Genomic DNA, 15,910 nt, shown 5'->3' with positions numbered 1-15,910 from the left:
TCTTTGGTGACTCTGCATGTGTGTCCTTCGTCGAATCGACGGCCGAGTTAAGGGTGGTGAAACTAACTTAGCTCAGTCAATAGTTGCTGAAACCTCTGACAGGTCTCTCCCAAGAAACTAGGGCTTCGGGTCCTAAAAGCTGCCGAAAGGACACGGATGCCGCCTAGAGGGGGGGGGGGGGGGGGGTGAATAGGCGGTTTAAAACTTTTACGAATATGGCTTAACAAATGCGGAATAAAACTAGTGTTTAATCTGGTGTTTAATTTGTCAAGCACAAAACCTATATAACTAGGGTTCACCTATGTGCACCAAGAACTTATGCTAAGCAATACAATTAACTATGTGATCGCAAGATATATAACTTCAAGCACGAAGGCTATCACAATGTAATGTGCATAAGTAAAGAGCTCGGGTATAGGAATAACCGAAGTGATGTAGAGACAACGATGTATCCCGAAGTTCACACTCTTGCGAGTGCTACTCTCTGTTGGAGCGGTGTGGAGGACAAGTCACTCCAAACGCACAAAGGCCACCGTATTCTCCTCGAGAATTCCCACAAAAAGGGATGTCATCGATCCACTATGGAACCTTAGGGTGGTCACCGAACCCGCACAAAGCTTGGGGCTATCTACACAACTTAATTGGAGGCTCGCAATAAATTGCCACAAAGGCCTTGCCCTTGAAGAATCTCCACAACTTAATTGGAGTCCCCAATAACACCACAAAAACCACAAAGACCACTAAGACGTCTAGGGTCCAAAGACCCAAGAGGAACAAGCTCCGGGAACAAGCTCCCGAAGTGAATATCTCACGAACTTTCACCTCCACGTATCACCGCGGAGAAGTCAAACCGATACACCAAATGCAATGGCAAGAACACCACGAAGATGCCCAAATCCTTCACTCTTAAATTCCAACAAAGCTACTAAAGCTATTGGAGGAATAAGAGAGGAAGAACAAAAGAACACAAAGTTCCCCAAGATCTAGATCCCAAAGATTCACTCACAGAGAGATGATTTGGTTTGGTCAAAGTGTGGATCTAGATCTCCTCAATCTTTCTCTCAAATAGATGCAAGAATCATTGGAAGGGGAGAAAGATATCAAGCTTCAAAAGGTCAACAACAATGGAGGAGAGAGGCTTGAGAGAGAGGAGGAAGAAGAAGCAAATCCAAAGGTAGAGTAAAAAGTTCTTAAATAGCCGGCCCCATTTTTTTGCCCGTTGGGGCTAGCTCGACTTGGGGCCGGTAGTACCGGCCACCAAAGGGCGGTACTACCGCCCGTGGGTGCTGCACGCGAGAGTGGGAGTGCGCGCATGAGTGGGAGGGTTGGTAACTCCGGCTTGAGCCGGCCGGTACCACCGGCGATGGTACCGGCGCGGTACTGGTCACGGTCGCGAGGCTACTGTGAGTTTGGCCATTTTTCCGGTACCCTGGGCGGTACTTAGGGCGGTACTACCGGCCGTGCTCGGGCGGTGCTACCGGCCCAGCTCGGGCGGTACTACCGGCCAGCCTAAACTCCTCTCTTTTTCTACTATAAACAAATATGGGCAAACTTAGAAAATCAATAACTAGAGTTTGGAAACTCCGATCGACATGAAACCAATTTTGTTGGAAAGAGGACGACAAGAGCTACCCTAAAATATGGAAACTAGTTGGGGATGATTTTCTATTATTTTTAGAGTGAAACCTCTCAATACGAGAAACCGAGAAAATCACCGACATCGAAAACGCAACAAGTGATAAACGCAAAATCCGTTTTCGATGAACTAGAGCTTGTCATGGAAATAACCACAAGCTCTAAAACACCACATGGATAAGATCCAAATAACAACCAAGAAAGATAATGCAAGGATGCAAAGGTTTGACCGCACTCCGAACGATACGATCGAGTTACTCACTCGAGAGCCCCTTGATAGTACGGCACCTAGCCTATAAACCGATCTCCCAACTAACCATGAGAGCGGTAAGAAAGAAACCCTATCAAGAGCAAACCTTAGCTTTGCGCATTCCACTTGAGCTTGATGATGACGATCTTGACCACAACAAGATGGAACGCCTTTCTTGATTATGCTTGCTTGATGAAGTCTTGCGGATTGCTCCCCCATAATCCACTATGGGAGAGATTCCTCTTCGGTGAATCTTCACATATCCATGAAGACAATATGAATGGCAAGCTTTGAAGCATATGATCTCTCCGAGTTGGGTTATCTTGAACTTGCACCTCATTTCATCTTATTGCAACCTTGAAGCCAACATATGGCTCAAGCATTGCCTATGGACAACTCCTACAAATGTAACCCAATGTAACCATTAGTCCATATGGATTGTCATTAATTACCAAAACCACACATGGGGGGCTCTATGCACTTTCAGCTGTCTTGTGTATCGTGTTGTTAGTTGGCCTTGTGCAGTGTGAATTGCGAAGTATCTCCCTGGATGCTGTGGGTACACCATGACGTGTTCGTGTGACACGTTTTCTCTACTACTATTGTACACGAGTTTTTGAATTTCAATTAGCCATCTACCACCGTCCAGAACCAAATATTAGCCGTTGATTTGTCCCACTGGATGAATATACGCCGTCCATCAGTAGGCAACCCAATTGATCACATCAGAAGTTATCTGCACCTTGCAACCGCAATGTTGGCTGGGTGTCTTGTAAACAATGCTAACTAGGGAGGACCAACCTGAGGTTGGGTGGTTAGGAGGGTGGTTGTACCTCCAGCCCACCAGAGTTCAAACCACAGGCTTGACATCTGTGTCTTATAAAGGCAGAATATTCTTTCAATAGGAGGCGATGCTCCCGTCGACAGCGAGGCGTCTGTGGTGACTTCGTCAATTTCAAGATCCGATCCGCCGGCTTAGTCTTCCGAAAGTGCTCATAGGAGCAGGGTATGCGTGTGTGCGTTTATAGAGGTGAGTGTATGCGCGTGTATGTGAGCGTCTGCGTTTATACTATGTTTTCTGGAAAAAAAATGCTAACTAGGTGCAAAAATCATAGTCATGTTGTCTTGTAGTTGTTCGTATGCCAATTTGGTGTGTTACTATTCTTTCATTTTTCTAGAATCCACTATTATTCAAATAATCAATATTTTACTATTGACGGATTTAACTGTTTTGCGTGACTAATCTGGCCAAACAAAAGTCTAAACCCTTAAACTGGCCTGTAAAATATTCTGGTTCGACCAATTTTGAGGGCTGCTAGAGATGCTCCGACCAGTAAGGCGTTCGCGTTTGGCGGCGGTCGGAGCAGGCGCAGTGGCCGCTCCCCCTCGAGATTTTATGGACGGGGTCCAGTTCATCGCCTCTGCGGTGACTGGGCGCCAGTTTGGTCCGCGGCGGGCTTGAGATCTTGCCAATGACCAGCGGAGACCTTCCAACGCTTGCGAGGACTCTTCTACATCATTCGATTTATGCCGCTGCTGCGAAGTCATGGACCAGGTACAGTGCTGCCAGCACCTTCTTGCATCGTCGTGGCACACCTGGCGCAATCTCACCCTCCCATGAAACCACCCATCTGCTGTTTCCCTCATCCAGTACCGTCGTTCTCCAGAACTACAAACCCGAGTACGTGCCTCAATTTCTGTTTGATATGAAATCTTTTCCCTCAACCATATCTCCATGGAATACCCCTGCACATGCTCGATGAAATGCCTGCATCGAGCGTTCAGCGAACATGCTGTGGAGCAGAGCTTGAGTAGCTGGAATACACAGGTTAACATTACTTCTCTAATTACCTCCCTAATTCAAGCCTATTTGATGGTTGCTGCACAGGTTAACATTACTACAAGGGTGCTATCAGCTCTTCAAACGATTTGGCGCAACAATGCTGCCGACGGAACTGGGAAGTGGATGCTACGTACATCTCTAATGCATTGTGTCTACCTGAATTTTGTGTCCATGGAGCATTTCTTTTTTATCTAACCTGGGAAGATGTGGTTAGGACGAGCTGTACCTAAATTTCCTGATTGATTATAAAACGCCATGGTCTTCAGTACAAACCGAATCTGCTGATCCTCAAAGCCAACCAGAATCTTCCGCTTATCAGGTTAATTATTTTCATCTCTTCTGCAAAGATCCAACAAAGCCCGGCCCCCTTTCATGTGTGTTTGAATTAATTTGCTCTGTAGTCCAACTCTAGGTACATTTTGATGAGCTTTGGAAATTTTGACACATTTTCATCTCTTCTGCAAAGATCCGATCAACATCTCAAAGGTTTTGAATTAGCTGGAAAATTGTAAGTCCACTTGCAGCTGGCGACTACTATATCAGATCTGCGTCAACATTTTCTTGTCACAAGTTGGAATCTTTTCACATGTCAAGCAACTTTTCAATAGTATTTTGATTCCAAGGTTGCAGAGCGGCAAGTGGAAGTTTTCCTTTACAATAGACAACAATATTGTCCCGGCTCCCAAAGAAACAAAAATTGTCCTGGTCTCCTGGACAACTTCGTCCCCATCATCACATCACGTGGTCTAAATTTTGGCACAGTTTGCAAGATGGTTAGTAGTACATACTTTATTGTTGCATCTCTCTGACAACTTGTACTATGAAGCTCTAGTAATAATAAACATAGAAAGAAGCAAGGGACTCCATTGCTTATATGGAGGAGCTACAGTCACGTCTTCCTGCTTACCTGAGCGACGGATCCATTGCTACAGGTATGTGCAAGCTAGCGTTGACCCACATACTTTGAGTTCATCCTCAACGTAGATTTAGTCTTGAATTTGCGTTGCATTTATTCAACCTATATGCTATGTTCAGCTCTATCTTTCGTCTACTTCATCGGTCATATAACACATTTTTTCATCTGTTGCTCGAACCAGGGTTTGTTCCCATTGCTGTACCCAGATCTATATATGTAGAAGTTTCCAGTTCGTGCTCTTTCTGAATACAGGGCCAAGTCTGAACTCTCAAGTAGGAATTCAACTCCTTGTTCCCATCATTCAAGGTCTGGTATGTTGCTATTTATTAACTTTCTACCTCCCAATAAATTTTAATTGCTCATCTAGTTTTTGTAGATAGAAGAATGGAACAAAATATTCTGGACCAAATACTTGAGGGGAGCATGGAGCCAACAGATCTTCCCTTAGAAACTTTGCGGGAGATCACTGACGGATTTTCAACAAATAGAATAATCGGTGAAGGTGGATTTGGAACGGTCTATAAGGTGATTAAATTCCATTTTTTTTCGTTTTTCTTAGCAGTTAAAGATATTGACTTGAGTATCAAAGCTTAGTATTTGGGTGATGCGTTTGGCGAACCCATTTTTGTGTATCACCCGTGTACACTGCCAAAATTGATGAAACTAAATGCTCATGACAAATATAAAATAGGGTATCATCGGAAACAGGAATGTAGCCGTGAAGAGGGTTAGGAGCAGCATGACAATCGATGACAGACTTTTTCGTCGCGAGGTTAATAGCTTGATGGAAGTTAAACATCCAAATATAGTCCGGTTTATTGGATTATGTTCCCATACAGTAGAGACACCAATGAAAATTCCCGAAACCCGAGGATATATTTATGTCGAGAAAAGAGAAAGGTTGCTCTGTTTTGAGTATATCAGTAACGGGAGCCTCGATAAAAAAATTACCGGTACGACAATTCTCCATGCATCCTTTTTTTTGCTTTTACTTTTCAATTAGTGACCCTGAAATCAAATTATTTTATTAGAGATTTCATATAAATATCCTGATTTTTTCCAGATGAATTAAGAGGACTCGAATGGGATAACAGGTACAAAATAATCAAAGGAATATGCGAGGGTTTGCATTATCTGCACATGGAAAAGCGTATTCTTCATATGGATCTAAAGCCTGCTAATATACTATTGGATAATGATGTGATACCTAAGATTACAGATTTTGGTCTATCAAGACCCACAGAAAACTCACAGACCACGAGCACAACTAATTTTCTAACCCCGTGAGCTTCCAATTTGTACAACAAATATACATGTACCTGTCATATATATTGTTCATGCCTTTTTTTTTTGAAACTATCATATTTGATGCAGTGGGTATTGCGCCCCGGAAAACCTCTTTGGTTGTGGAAGGATGTCTGTCAAATCAGACATATACAGCTTGGGTGCTATAATCATCGAAATAGTCACGGGACATAAGGGTATCCCTGATACTAATGATAATGTAAGAGTATGTAGAGTTATCTCACAATGCATAGCTTCCTTTAATAAAATCATGTGAAGAAGTTTCCTTAACATATTCTTGTTCTTTTCCTATTTGGTTCTATATATAGTATATTGGGTGTTGTATGTAGTTAATTATTAATTAATTACAAACAAAAAATTAAGCAATTCTAGATCCCTCCCTTTGAGATCCATTACTTGCGAAGTTTTTTCTCCTCTACGTATTTCATCTTTCTTTCACATTTTTCTTATTGGATCGCTCCATTCCAAGAAAGCTTCAGTGACCACAATTGTCTGCGGGCTTCTAATGTGCCCAATATTAGGCGGGTAGAGTATTTATATAGAACCTCAACAGTAGTATTCATTGGTATCCTCCATACATTTGAGGGGTACCCTTCATGTTGCGCAACAAGCGCTGCTTCCTGGTTCTCCAGTTACTTTATGTTTTTCACTTATAAACAAATACAATAACTTTGGAATTAAGCATCCAACTTATGGATGTGCACTTACCTACGTCCTCCGCCTCTCGTTGTCTATATGGAAAAAGGGGCTGAAGGCATACCGACTCTATGAAGTCGATAACGGCCGCTACATCGAAATTTGTCTTGAGGTCCCAGTTATTAAAGGAAATCGACTTTAAGGACATCTTTTTTAAGCTGATTTCATTTCAATATGAACATGAAAATATATTTTCACAAATTAGTTAATACCAGAAGAAAAACAAATTAGTTCATGGATCAATCCACGTAAGCATCGACACCCTTGGTCCTTTCTTTCGTTTCTGTCTAGCTACCAAATATAAAGTGCGGATGTCAACTATTGTTAGGACATTTTGCACTTGCTATTTTTTTCATACACAATACTGTTTGCCAATTTTTTTTTTGTGTAATAATGGTTTTATAGATATGCAAACTGTTCAGATAAAATACTTCGGAATCAAACTTTAATAACTTTGTATTACAGATACTGAGAAGATGGCGGCATAGATGGAATAAATCAGCAAAGGAGACATCGCTGAAATATCACGAACAAGTAACTAGATGCATAGAGATAGGGTCACTTTGCCAAGACGTTGACCCCTATGCACGTCCTTCTATATCAGAAATAATGAGAAAATTTGTTGAATTGGACAGTACGGATAATTGCAGAGCGGTTGCCAATGAATCACCGGTTGGCCAGGTACAACATAATCTCACATATATTGCTTTGTAGAACCTTTATCTCCACGTGACAATTGTATAAAACATCTTTGTGCAACATAAATTAAGTAATTTGATCTTCTTAATTAATTAAATCATCATACACATGTATTTTCTATACGAAGTTCTGAAAACATTCCATTAGTGGCTAGGGGCACCTCAAATGCCGGTGCTTGGAGAAGCAGAACAAAATGTAATTTTGTATGCACATGTATATGCCAAGGTAATGCATCTTGATTTTTCTCGCGTACATGCAGATAAAACCACCTTATTGGGAGAATGATATGCTTGGAGTAGAACAACTGGAGCTGCAATTTGCCAATTCCGGGAATGACAAGCATCATATACTATCGTGTTCAGTTGAGCTAAGCAACGATACAGATAGTTTCATTGCCTTCAAGATTCAAACGACTTGCCCATTGCCATACTCCATAGAGCCAAACAAGGACATTGTCAAACCACGATCCAAATGTAGTGTGGACATAACATTGCCTGCAGCTAATACAGAAGATCATAATAACAAGCAATACACCAAGGGGTTTATCGTGCAGAGCATTAAAGTGAATGAAGGTCTCACAACTAATGATATTAATGAAGGTATGTTTCATCAACATATAAAGGGTCAACATGTTGATGAGATTTATCTGTCGGTTATTTCTGAAGAACCATGCAATAAAGAGGTACTCCATCCACCTTCTTTTCCAGACACCTACAAGTTTTCCTCCGTGCCATTGTTTTTTAATTAGACATGCATAGACATATCTCATATCGTGACAAAACTGGTTTTATGGCTAGGGGTTTACGGTTTCTATTTATCGTTTACCGTAAAAGCATATGGATTCTTGCGGGATCTGCTCCAAATGCTCTAATGATATATACTATCAGCATACTATTGTAGAATCTCACTTTAAGATAGGTCCCTGCAACTAAGAATCTTATATTTGACCTCTTGCTAACAATTTTATAGGTCATGGATTACCCAAGCAACCGGGCCAAAAAACAATATGCAAGTTCAGGTAAGTATGTCTGCATTTGCTAATTAGCTAGTGTTGCACATAAAATAATCTATTTATATGTTGGTAAAGCAAAATGCACTAACTGGATTTATGGTAGTCTATCTTTTTACGCAAGTTATCCACATCATCATTATTTCCATGTCATTGATTTCACCTTATCTATAACTTTAATTAATTTGCATGCAACATCAATCAGGTACATTTCTGAATGTTGACGAACCTTAATTGATGGATTAACCAACCATTTCATGTCGATTGAATTTAGCGTATATATTTGTGTTAAATCTTATTAAAAGTTTTATCTTTTTTTTTACCCTTTCATATATACAAAATAAAGTTTCTAAAGATATTCATGCTGCAACACACAGGAAATTGCTCTAGTTTGATAAATTGTTGTGACACGAGATAAATGTATATTTCGCCTCTCAAATAGTATAGCTTTTAACCATAACTAATTCATCAATACGAATAAAGAATCCCACCTATTTCACAAGACATGCGATTGAAGGACGATCGATAAATTGCAGGATAGAGTTTTTCTTTAGCAAGTCTCAGTTGGAGTACCACCGTAGATTCTTTGTCATGTGCATCCCAAACAAGAACTTGTATTCTGAATTGGCTGCTTAATTTAATAGCGCAATGGCGGCATACCGAGGCGAGGCCGAGGCCGACGCAGATCAAATCCGGGAGTGTGCAGCTGGTGATCAAGAGCGACACAGTGGCTCCACTAAAATCGGAGAGTTGCAAGAAGGTGATGCTGGAGATCACTGGCGGCGACTACAGCAGTGACCGGCCAGGCCTGGACCTAGTTGCCGTGGTGGACGTAAGCGGCAGCATGCAGGGCGACAAGATACAGCAAGTGAAGACCGCCATGCAGTTTGTGATACGGAAGCTCAGCCCCATGGACCGTCTCGCCGTCATCACGTACTCCGATGTGGCCACGGAACTCTGGCGGCTGCAGCTGATTACAGAGGCCTCACAGGGGGTGTTGCAGGACCTCATTTACAAGGTTGAGCCCAGCGGCGGCAGTAACATTATGGAAGGTCTGCAGGTCGGGCTCAATGTCCTTGATAACCGATCAGTCCACGTTGGCCGCGTTGCTGCCATGATGCTCATATCTGGCAGCAAGCAGACCGATGCGGACGACATTTTGGTTAATGTGGGCGACAGGCCTTTCTACACGCTTCTTTTGGGCGGTCGGCGTTTTAGGTTCAATGTCGGCGACGCGCCTGTCTACGCGTTTGGTTTGGGTGCAGACAGCAACCATACATTGGTCAACCTGATCGCGGCCTGGAGCATGGGGGGGACGTTCTCGCATGTCCTGGACCACGACATTGGCGGTCTAACCATGGCATTCTCCCAGTGCCTCGCCGGCCTGCTTACCGTCGCAGTCCAGGACCTCGAGCTGATGGTGGCGCCTGTCAGAGTCGAGTCCAGTATAGTGAGGGTGACCGCCGGGAGCTACCCGCAGGAGCAGGTCGGCAATGGCCCTGCCCGTTCGGTCACCGTCAGGTTTGGCAACCTCTACAGCACAGAAGTGCGCAAGGTGATTGTGGAACTCGACCTCCCTGAAATCCAGAGCGAGCGTAGCGCAGAGATCCTCGATGTCACATACTCGCACAGCCGGTATATATGAACGAACTTTAACATCGCATATCTTATCTTATAGTAGTAATCAATAAGACGTGATTGTGATGATCGAGTTACTTTTAATACAGCTCGGCTGGGAGGATGAAATTCGTTGCGCCTATTGGGACGCTGACCGTGTGGCGCACCGGTGTGGACTTGTCAGAGGAGCAGAATCTGACGGGGTTACTGACGGAGGAAGCCCGTCTGCAGACGGCGCAGATGGTCAAGGAGGCGAGCTTCCTGGCGCACTGGAAGAAGCTGGATGATGCACGGGACAAGCTACTAGAGGCGCAGAACATGCTGGAGGAGGAGCAGTCCAGCTCGTTACTCAGGACCGAGCTGCAGGAGCTCCTCCAGCTATTCAAGACGCGAGAAACCTACGAGACGCGAGGCCGCCACTACGCCTTGTCGTCGGAGTCTTCCCACGACCGACAGCGTTTCACGGCGAGGGGCGGCGACATTGAGATCATGCGCTTGTTCGCGACGCCACGCATGGACAAGTACATGGAGCAGGCCAACAAGTTCCTAAACGAACCCACCAAGCCGCTGCCGTCTGTGGACCAAGACATCGAGGAAGAGTTGGGTGCTCCTACAGTCGATGTTGCCAGTAGGGAAGCTGAGATGTCGAGGTTGTTTCACGACGTCGGGATCCGGGCCATGAAGTCCTTACAAGGGTGCAGCTCCAGACTTATTTGTTGGCTGGCCAGGACCCGGAAACGTATTCGACATCGGGCCATGAAGTCCTTACAAGGGTGCAGCTCCAGACTTATTTGTTGGCTGGCCAGGACCCGGAAACGTATTCGACATCGGGCCATGAAGTCCTTACAAGGGTGCAGCTCCAGACTTATTTGTTGGCTGGCCAGGACCCGGAAACGTATTCGACATCGAGAGATCCAGCTAGATTCAGATTCAGAAACGGAAAAGACTGTTCTTTGATTTCTTCCTACTGGGTGAACTGAAATAGCACAAGAATCTTCTTGTTCATCCTGTGCTACCACCTACCCCTGTCTCTGCTCTCATGCCATCTCTTTCACTCGATTGTAAAATTTGTATATATCTTATCTTACAAGCCAATTGACCGATTTTATGTTCTAAGTGCATACTTGGGTTCCAAATTACGAGAAATTTGAAACAAGATCAACTTTATATATATTCTGACAAGTTTTAAAAGTCAATTTTTTTACATGATGAAACTCTATGAAACTTTGTGAAACACAACAAGTTCCATCAAGTTTCACGAAGTTCCAAACCTCAAAATAAATTTGGTTTCATAAAGTTCTATCAAGTTTCACGAAGTTCCAAACCACAAAATTTAAATTTTATCAAAATATAATCCATATAACTAATTTCTCATAAATTGCATGGAGATTATGTTCTTGCCTTTTAAACTGTATTATATTATTTTATTTTTACTCACTACTTATTTGGATGTGTTCTCCGTAGCAAGTGCACGGGTATTCATCTAGTTTCTCATAAAACAACAAAATTTCAATAAAAAGAATTTGCAGGTAAAATTAGATCATACTACGTATTAAGTAGTAGGAGTTATATGCATTCTAATTCGAGCTCCTGAAAAACAACATCTAGGGCCAAGCTAAACCAAACAAAAGTTCTACTCTCTGTTCTCGCCCAATTGGCAAGACAATTACTTACCCTAATCTTCCCTTGATCTACTTTTACAAACTTGCATACTCTATCAAAACTAGCTAAACTTTTGATCTCTGGAATTGAATGCGTGTAAGGCGATCTATCTTGCGAGAACTCTAGGACAGATGCTACAAGCTGCGAATAGTCAAGAGTCAATAATGACTGGGAGTGAGCTTTGGTGAATAGCTAGTTCCAGGCCTTCACGACAAGACCGCAGCTCCGCCTCCAATGCTTCCTCACATGACTCTAGAAACTGGCATGCTGAGAACATAACCACACCAGCTCCGTCTCGGAGTATCAACCTGAATCTGCGGTGCCATCTTCCTTCCTGAAGGAACCATCGACCGTAAGTTTCACCCAACCAGCAGGAGGCTTTACGTACAGGGCTTATCACGGGGTTTCTTCTTCTCCTTCTTCACCACACTAGTTGAGGTTCCAGCCTTAGTAAGCGGTTGTTTACCTTTTAGAATCTGCTCCATGGACACACACCATCCTTGAGTAGCCAATAAGGAAACTTCTAGAACCTTCCACCTAAGGAAGAGGTTTATCATGAGCAATTTTGTTCCTCACATAGCATGCCTCTTGAGGACACAAGTAAACATATTGTCCTTCACCTGATCCGGGATATTCAACAACAACGAACTGAACCCCTTTGGCAATGGGTCTAGCAGATCGACAGTAATTGGTTTTTTTTTGAGGATGAACAGTGGGTTTCCCCACTGTGTATTTTTTTTATTTATTTAATAAAAGAGTCCAGCAAGAACAAACCAAAAAAAACAACTACTAAGGTGCTAGAGAAGAGCACCTAAGAAAACATAAAAAACTAACTACACCCTCAAATGAAGAGTTTCACCCAATTTGCAAGCCCTGCATAAGATTTCTTTTTCGCCTTGAAAACCAAGAGAGCCAACTCCTCCTTGAATAATTTCTTGCATCTATAAATATTGGGATCAATGCCCTTGAAGAGATAATCATTTCGAGTTCTCCATATTGCCCAACAGACAAGGATAATAATGTCCAAGGCAAAAGACTTCCCAAGAGCAGCAGAGAGAGAGCTAATAGCCTTTTCATGAAAAGAAGATAGTCCTGAATGCTGAGGTAAATTCCACCCTGGGCAAACATATTGCCAGCACATGAGGGCAAAAGGACATGTGAAGAACAAATGTGTTCTTGATTCTGGATGTAAAGATCCACACATGGCACAAGAATAGTCAGGCAGGAAAAAATTCTTTCTTTGTAACAATTGTCTTGTATTTAACCTGTCTTGTAGCAGCAGCCAGAAGAAAACTTTGTGTTTAGAATGACAACACGTTTTCCAGAGCTTCCTGATCACCGGACACACCAAGTGCTGTCCAACAAAGTGTTTATATGCCTTAGAGACTTTGAAATTTGAGTTACTGCCAAAAACCTCCCAAGAATCAGGATCAGAACTATCAGGAAGATTTATCAAGAAATCTTGAAGGGTTTGAAACTGGCCAAAAGCTTCAGTGGACAAAGGCAGATGAAAGAGTTCTGACAGTTGTTCCAAATTCTTTGCCTGATGAATTGAAACCCCATCATTAATTGTAAAGGAGAACAGATGTGGAAGTTGCAAATTTATAGGCACTGTATTCCAGGAATCTGACCATAGCAACACAGATGATCCTACCCCAACTGAACACTTAGCCAAACTCTTAAAATCTGACAGACTCTTCAGGCAATCTCTCCACCAGAAAGAAATATCTCTGAATCTAGATGGAGGCAAAGCATTAGCATAGTAGACTTCCCATAGAAGCTTCACCCAAGGCAGATTGGTTTTATTGTAAAATTTATGCAAATGCTTCATAAGCAAGCAATTATTCTGGGTGGTTAAATTCACCACCCCTAGCCCTCCTTGAAACTTAGGTTTGCATACCATTTCCCATGCAGCCAAAGGTTGGGCATGTTCCTCTAAGTCCTTTCTTCTCCAAAGACAGTGCCTTCTATATTTATCAAATTCCTTAATAACCCATTGGTATAATCTGAGTGTACTCATATAAAAAGTTGGCAGAGAAGATAACACAGAATTCACCAATCTGAGCTTATCACCATAACTGAGGTACATTGAACAGGCAGAAAGCCTTCTCTGAGCAGTCTGAAGGAGAGGCATGAAAAACTCCTTTGCAGGTTTAGTTGTACTTAAGGGCAACCCAAGATATGCGAAAGGCAAGGAGCCTTTTTGACATTGAAGGGTCTGCATGAGAATCTGTAACCTTTCTTCAGAAATATTGATGGGAATCAAATTAGATTTGTCATAGTTTACTTTCAGCCCTGTGGCATTGCCAAAAGTAATCAGCAGCTCTTTCAAAAATAACAGTTGCACCTCATCAGCAGGCAGGATGAGAAGAGTGTCATCAGCATACTGAATAATTGGAAAATCCAATGAAGAAGTTAAAGGCAGAGGCCTAGATAAAAACCCATCTCTCATGGCCTTGTTGACAATAGTCTGGAGGAAATCAGCAACTAGCACAAAGAGTAGAGGGGAAAGGGGGTCCCCTTGCCTAACTCCTCTTTTACAGTGGAACAAAGAACCAGGTACTCCATTAAGAAGGACTGCAGAAGTAGCTGAATTAAGAATCAATCTTATCCACTGACACCATTTATTCCCAAAACCCTTGTGCTCCAAAACCTTCATAATGAAGCTGTGCTCCACCTTATCAAAAGCTTTTTCAAAGTCCAATTTAAGAATAACCAATTCTTTCTTTGATTTGTGACATTGATGTAAATACTCATAAGCCCAAGAAAGACAATCCTGAATTGTTCTTGATTTGATAAAACCATACTGATTTTCATGGATAAGCTGCATGATCACTCTCTGTAACCTATTTGCTAGAAGCTTAGTCAACAGTTTGAGAGTACAATTAAGGAGAGAAATTGGCCTATAGTCATTGGTGGTAGCAGCATCTTGCTTTTTAGGCACAAGGGTGATAAAACAATTATTAATACTCTCAAGACAAAGATCACCCTGATGAAACTGACTACAGAGATCATGAAAGTCCTTTTTTATCACTGGCCAGCATTTTCTTAAAAATTCAGCATTAAAACCATCAGGCCCAGGAGATTTGTTATTGGGAAACTCCTTGACCACATCATCTATTTCTTTAGGTGAAAAAGGCTCTTCCAAAAAAGAGAGATCCACAGAAGAAGCAAGCAAACTAGCCATATCAAAGGTATTTGAAGTTGGAGCAGACTGGCCCAATCTTTCCTTATAAGAATCCAACAATAACTTTGCCTTACTCTCATGAGATGTAGCAATGGAACCATCAAAGCCTGTTAGAGAAGCAATATGATTTTTTCTTTTTTGAACAGTAGCTATAGAATGAAAGAATTTAGAATTAGAGTCTCCCAAAGTGACCCATTTGATTTTTCCTCTCTGTTTCCAATAAGCCAATTGCTGTTTTAAGAGATGTGCCAAATGCTCTTTGAGAGAAGTCCTAAGATCAACCTCAGAAAGGGCTAGGGGCCTGAAATTCTCTACTGAGTCCAAGAGAGCAATGACAGAATTACAGTCCTCAATTTCTCCCTTGAGAGAGGAGAGGGTTCTAGCCCATTGCTTCAAAGCTTTCCTAAGAACTTTAAACTTGGCTGTGATCCTTTTAGCAGCATCAGCATAGTGCACAGAATGAGTCCAAGCCTTCTCAACAAGAGGCAAAAAACCTTCCAACTGCATCCATCTATTCTCAAAACGAAAGATCTGTGATTTTGGAATGGAGGTTTGGAAGGAAATAACACAGGGAACATGGTCTGAAGTTGTCATGGAAAGAGGCAAAGCTATAGTGTTTGGGAAGGAGGTAGTCCAAGAGAGTGATGTAAAGAACCAATCCAGCCTTTGTAAAAGAGGAGCAGCCTACTCCAAGTGTACTTTCTCCCCTTTAGAGGAACTTCAATCAAACCCAAATTACTAATAGCCTCATTGAACAGAAGCATTTCATTAATATTGCCCCCAGGTTTATTTCTGTCATTAGGTGATCTGATCAAATTGAAATCTCCAACAATTAACCAGTCTACATCATCAGCCACCTGAATATTATGAAACCAGGAAAGAAACACAAGTTGTTGTGCATTCTGGCAAGGTGCATAAATATTAGTCAGTGTCCAAGCACCATCATCTTTTGCTGATTTAAAATCCACAGACAAAGCATATGAATTCTTAAACACACAGTCCCCAGAAAGAACTGAACTGTCCCAAACAGTCAGGATACCACCAGATCTGCCAACAGATGGCTGAAAAGCAAACCCATCAAACTTCCTAGG

General features: G+C 42.3%; 1 protein-coding gene across 8 annotated transcripts; it reads left to right on the top strand.

Annotated features, from left to right (window-relative positions):
- Positions 1 to 3,255: 3,255 nt before the first annotated feature.
- Positions 3,256 to 11,086, top strand: LOC127326359 (uncharacterized). 8 transcript variants are annotated; one of them, XM_051353227.2, is made up of 12 exons: positions 3,256 to 3,566; positions 3,774 to 4,660; positions 4,826 to 4,955; positions 5,021 to 5,169; positions 5,336 to 5,597; positions 5,708 to 5,927; positions 6,019 to 6,154; positions 7,111 to 7,326; positions 7,604 to 8,026; positions 8,314 to 8,362; positions 8,998 to 9,988; positions 10,081 to 11,086. In XM_051353227.2, the coding sequence occupies exons 4-12, from the start codon at positions 5,029 to 5,031 to the stop codon at positions 10,925 to 10,927; spliced, it is 3,285 nt and encodes a 1,094-aa protein (XP_051209187.1). In that variant the 5' UTR covers positions 3,256 to 3,566; positions 3,774 to 4,660; positions 4,826 to 4,955; positions 5,021 to 5,028; the 3' UTR covers positions 10,928 to 11,086. The 8 variants fall into 8 exon arrangements, with proteins under 8 accessions (XP_051209187.1, XP_051209188.1, XP_051209191.1 ...); XM_051353228.1 differs by lacking the exon at positions 3,256 to 3,566 and having other exon boundaries at positions 3,739 to 3,858; positions 3,943 to 4,660; XM_051353231.1 differs by lacking the exon at positions 3,256 to 3,566 and having other exon boundaries at positions 3,739 to 4,660; positions 4,826 to 4,916.
- Positions 11,087 to 15,910: the final 4,824 nt, after the last annotated feature.

This window comes from Lolium perenne, chromosome 5 (assembly GCF_019359855.2).
Source record: "Lolium perenne isolate Kyuss_39 chromosome 5, Kyuss_2.0, whole genome shotgun sequence".
In the NCBI taxonomy this organism is placed as follows: Eukaryota; Viridiplantae; Streptophyta; class Magnoliopsida; order Poales; family Poaceae; genus Lolium; species Lolium perenne.
This window is presented reverse-complemented; position numbering and strand designations above follow the sequence as displayed.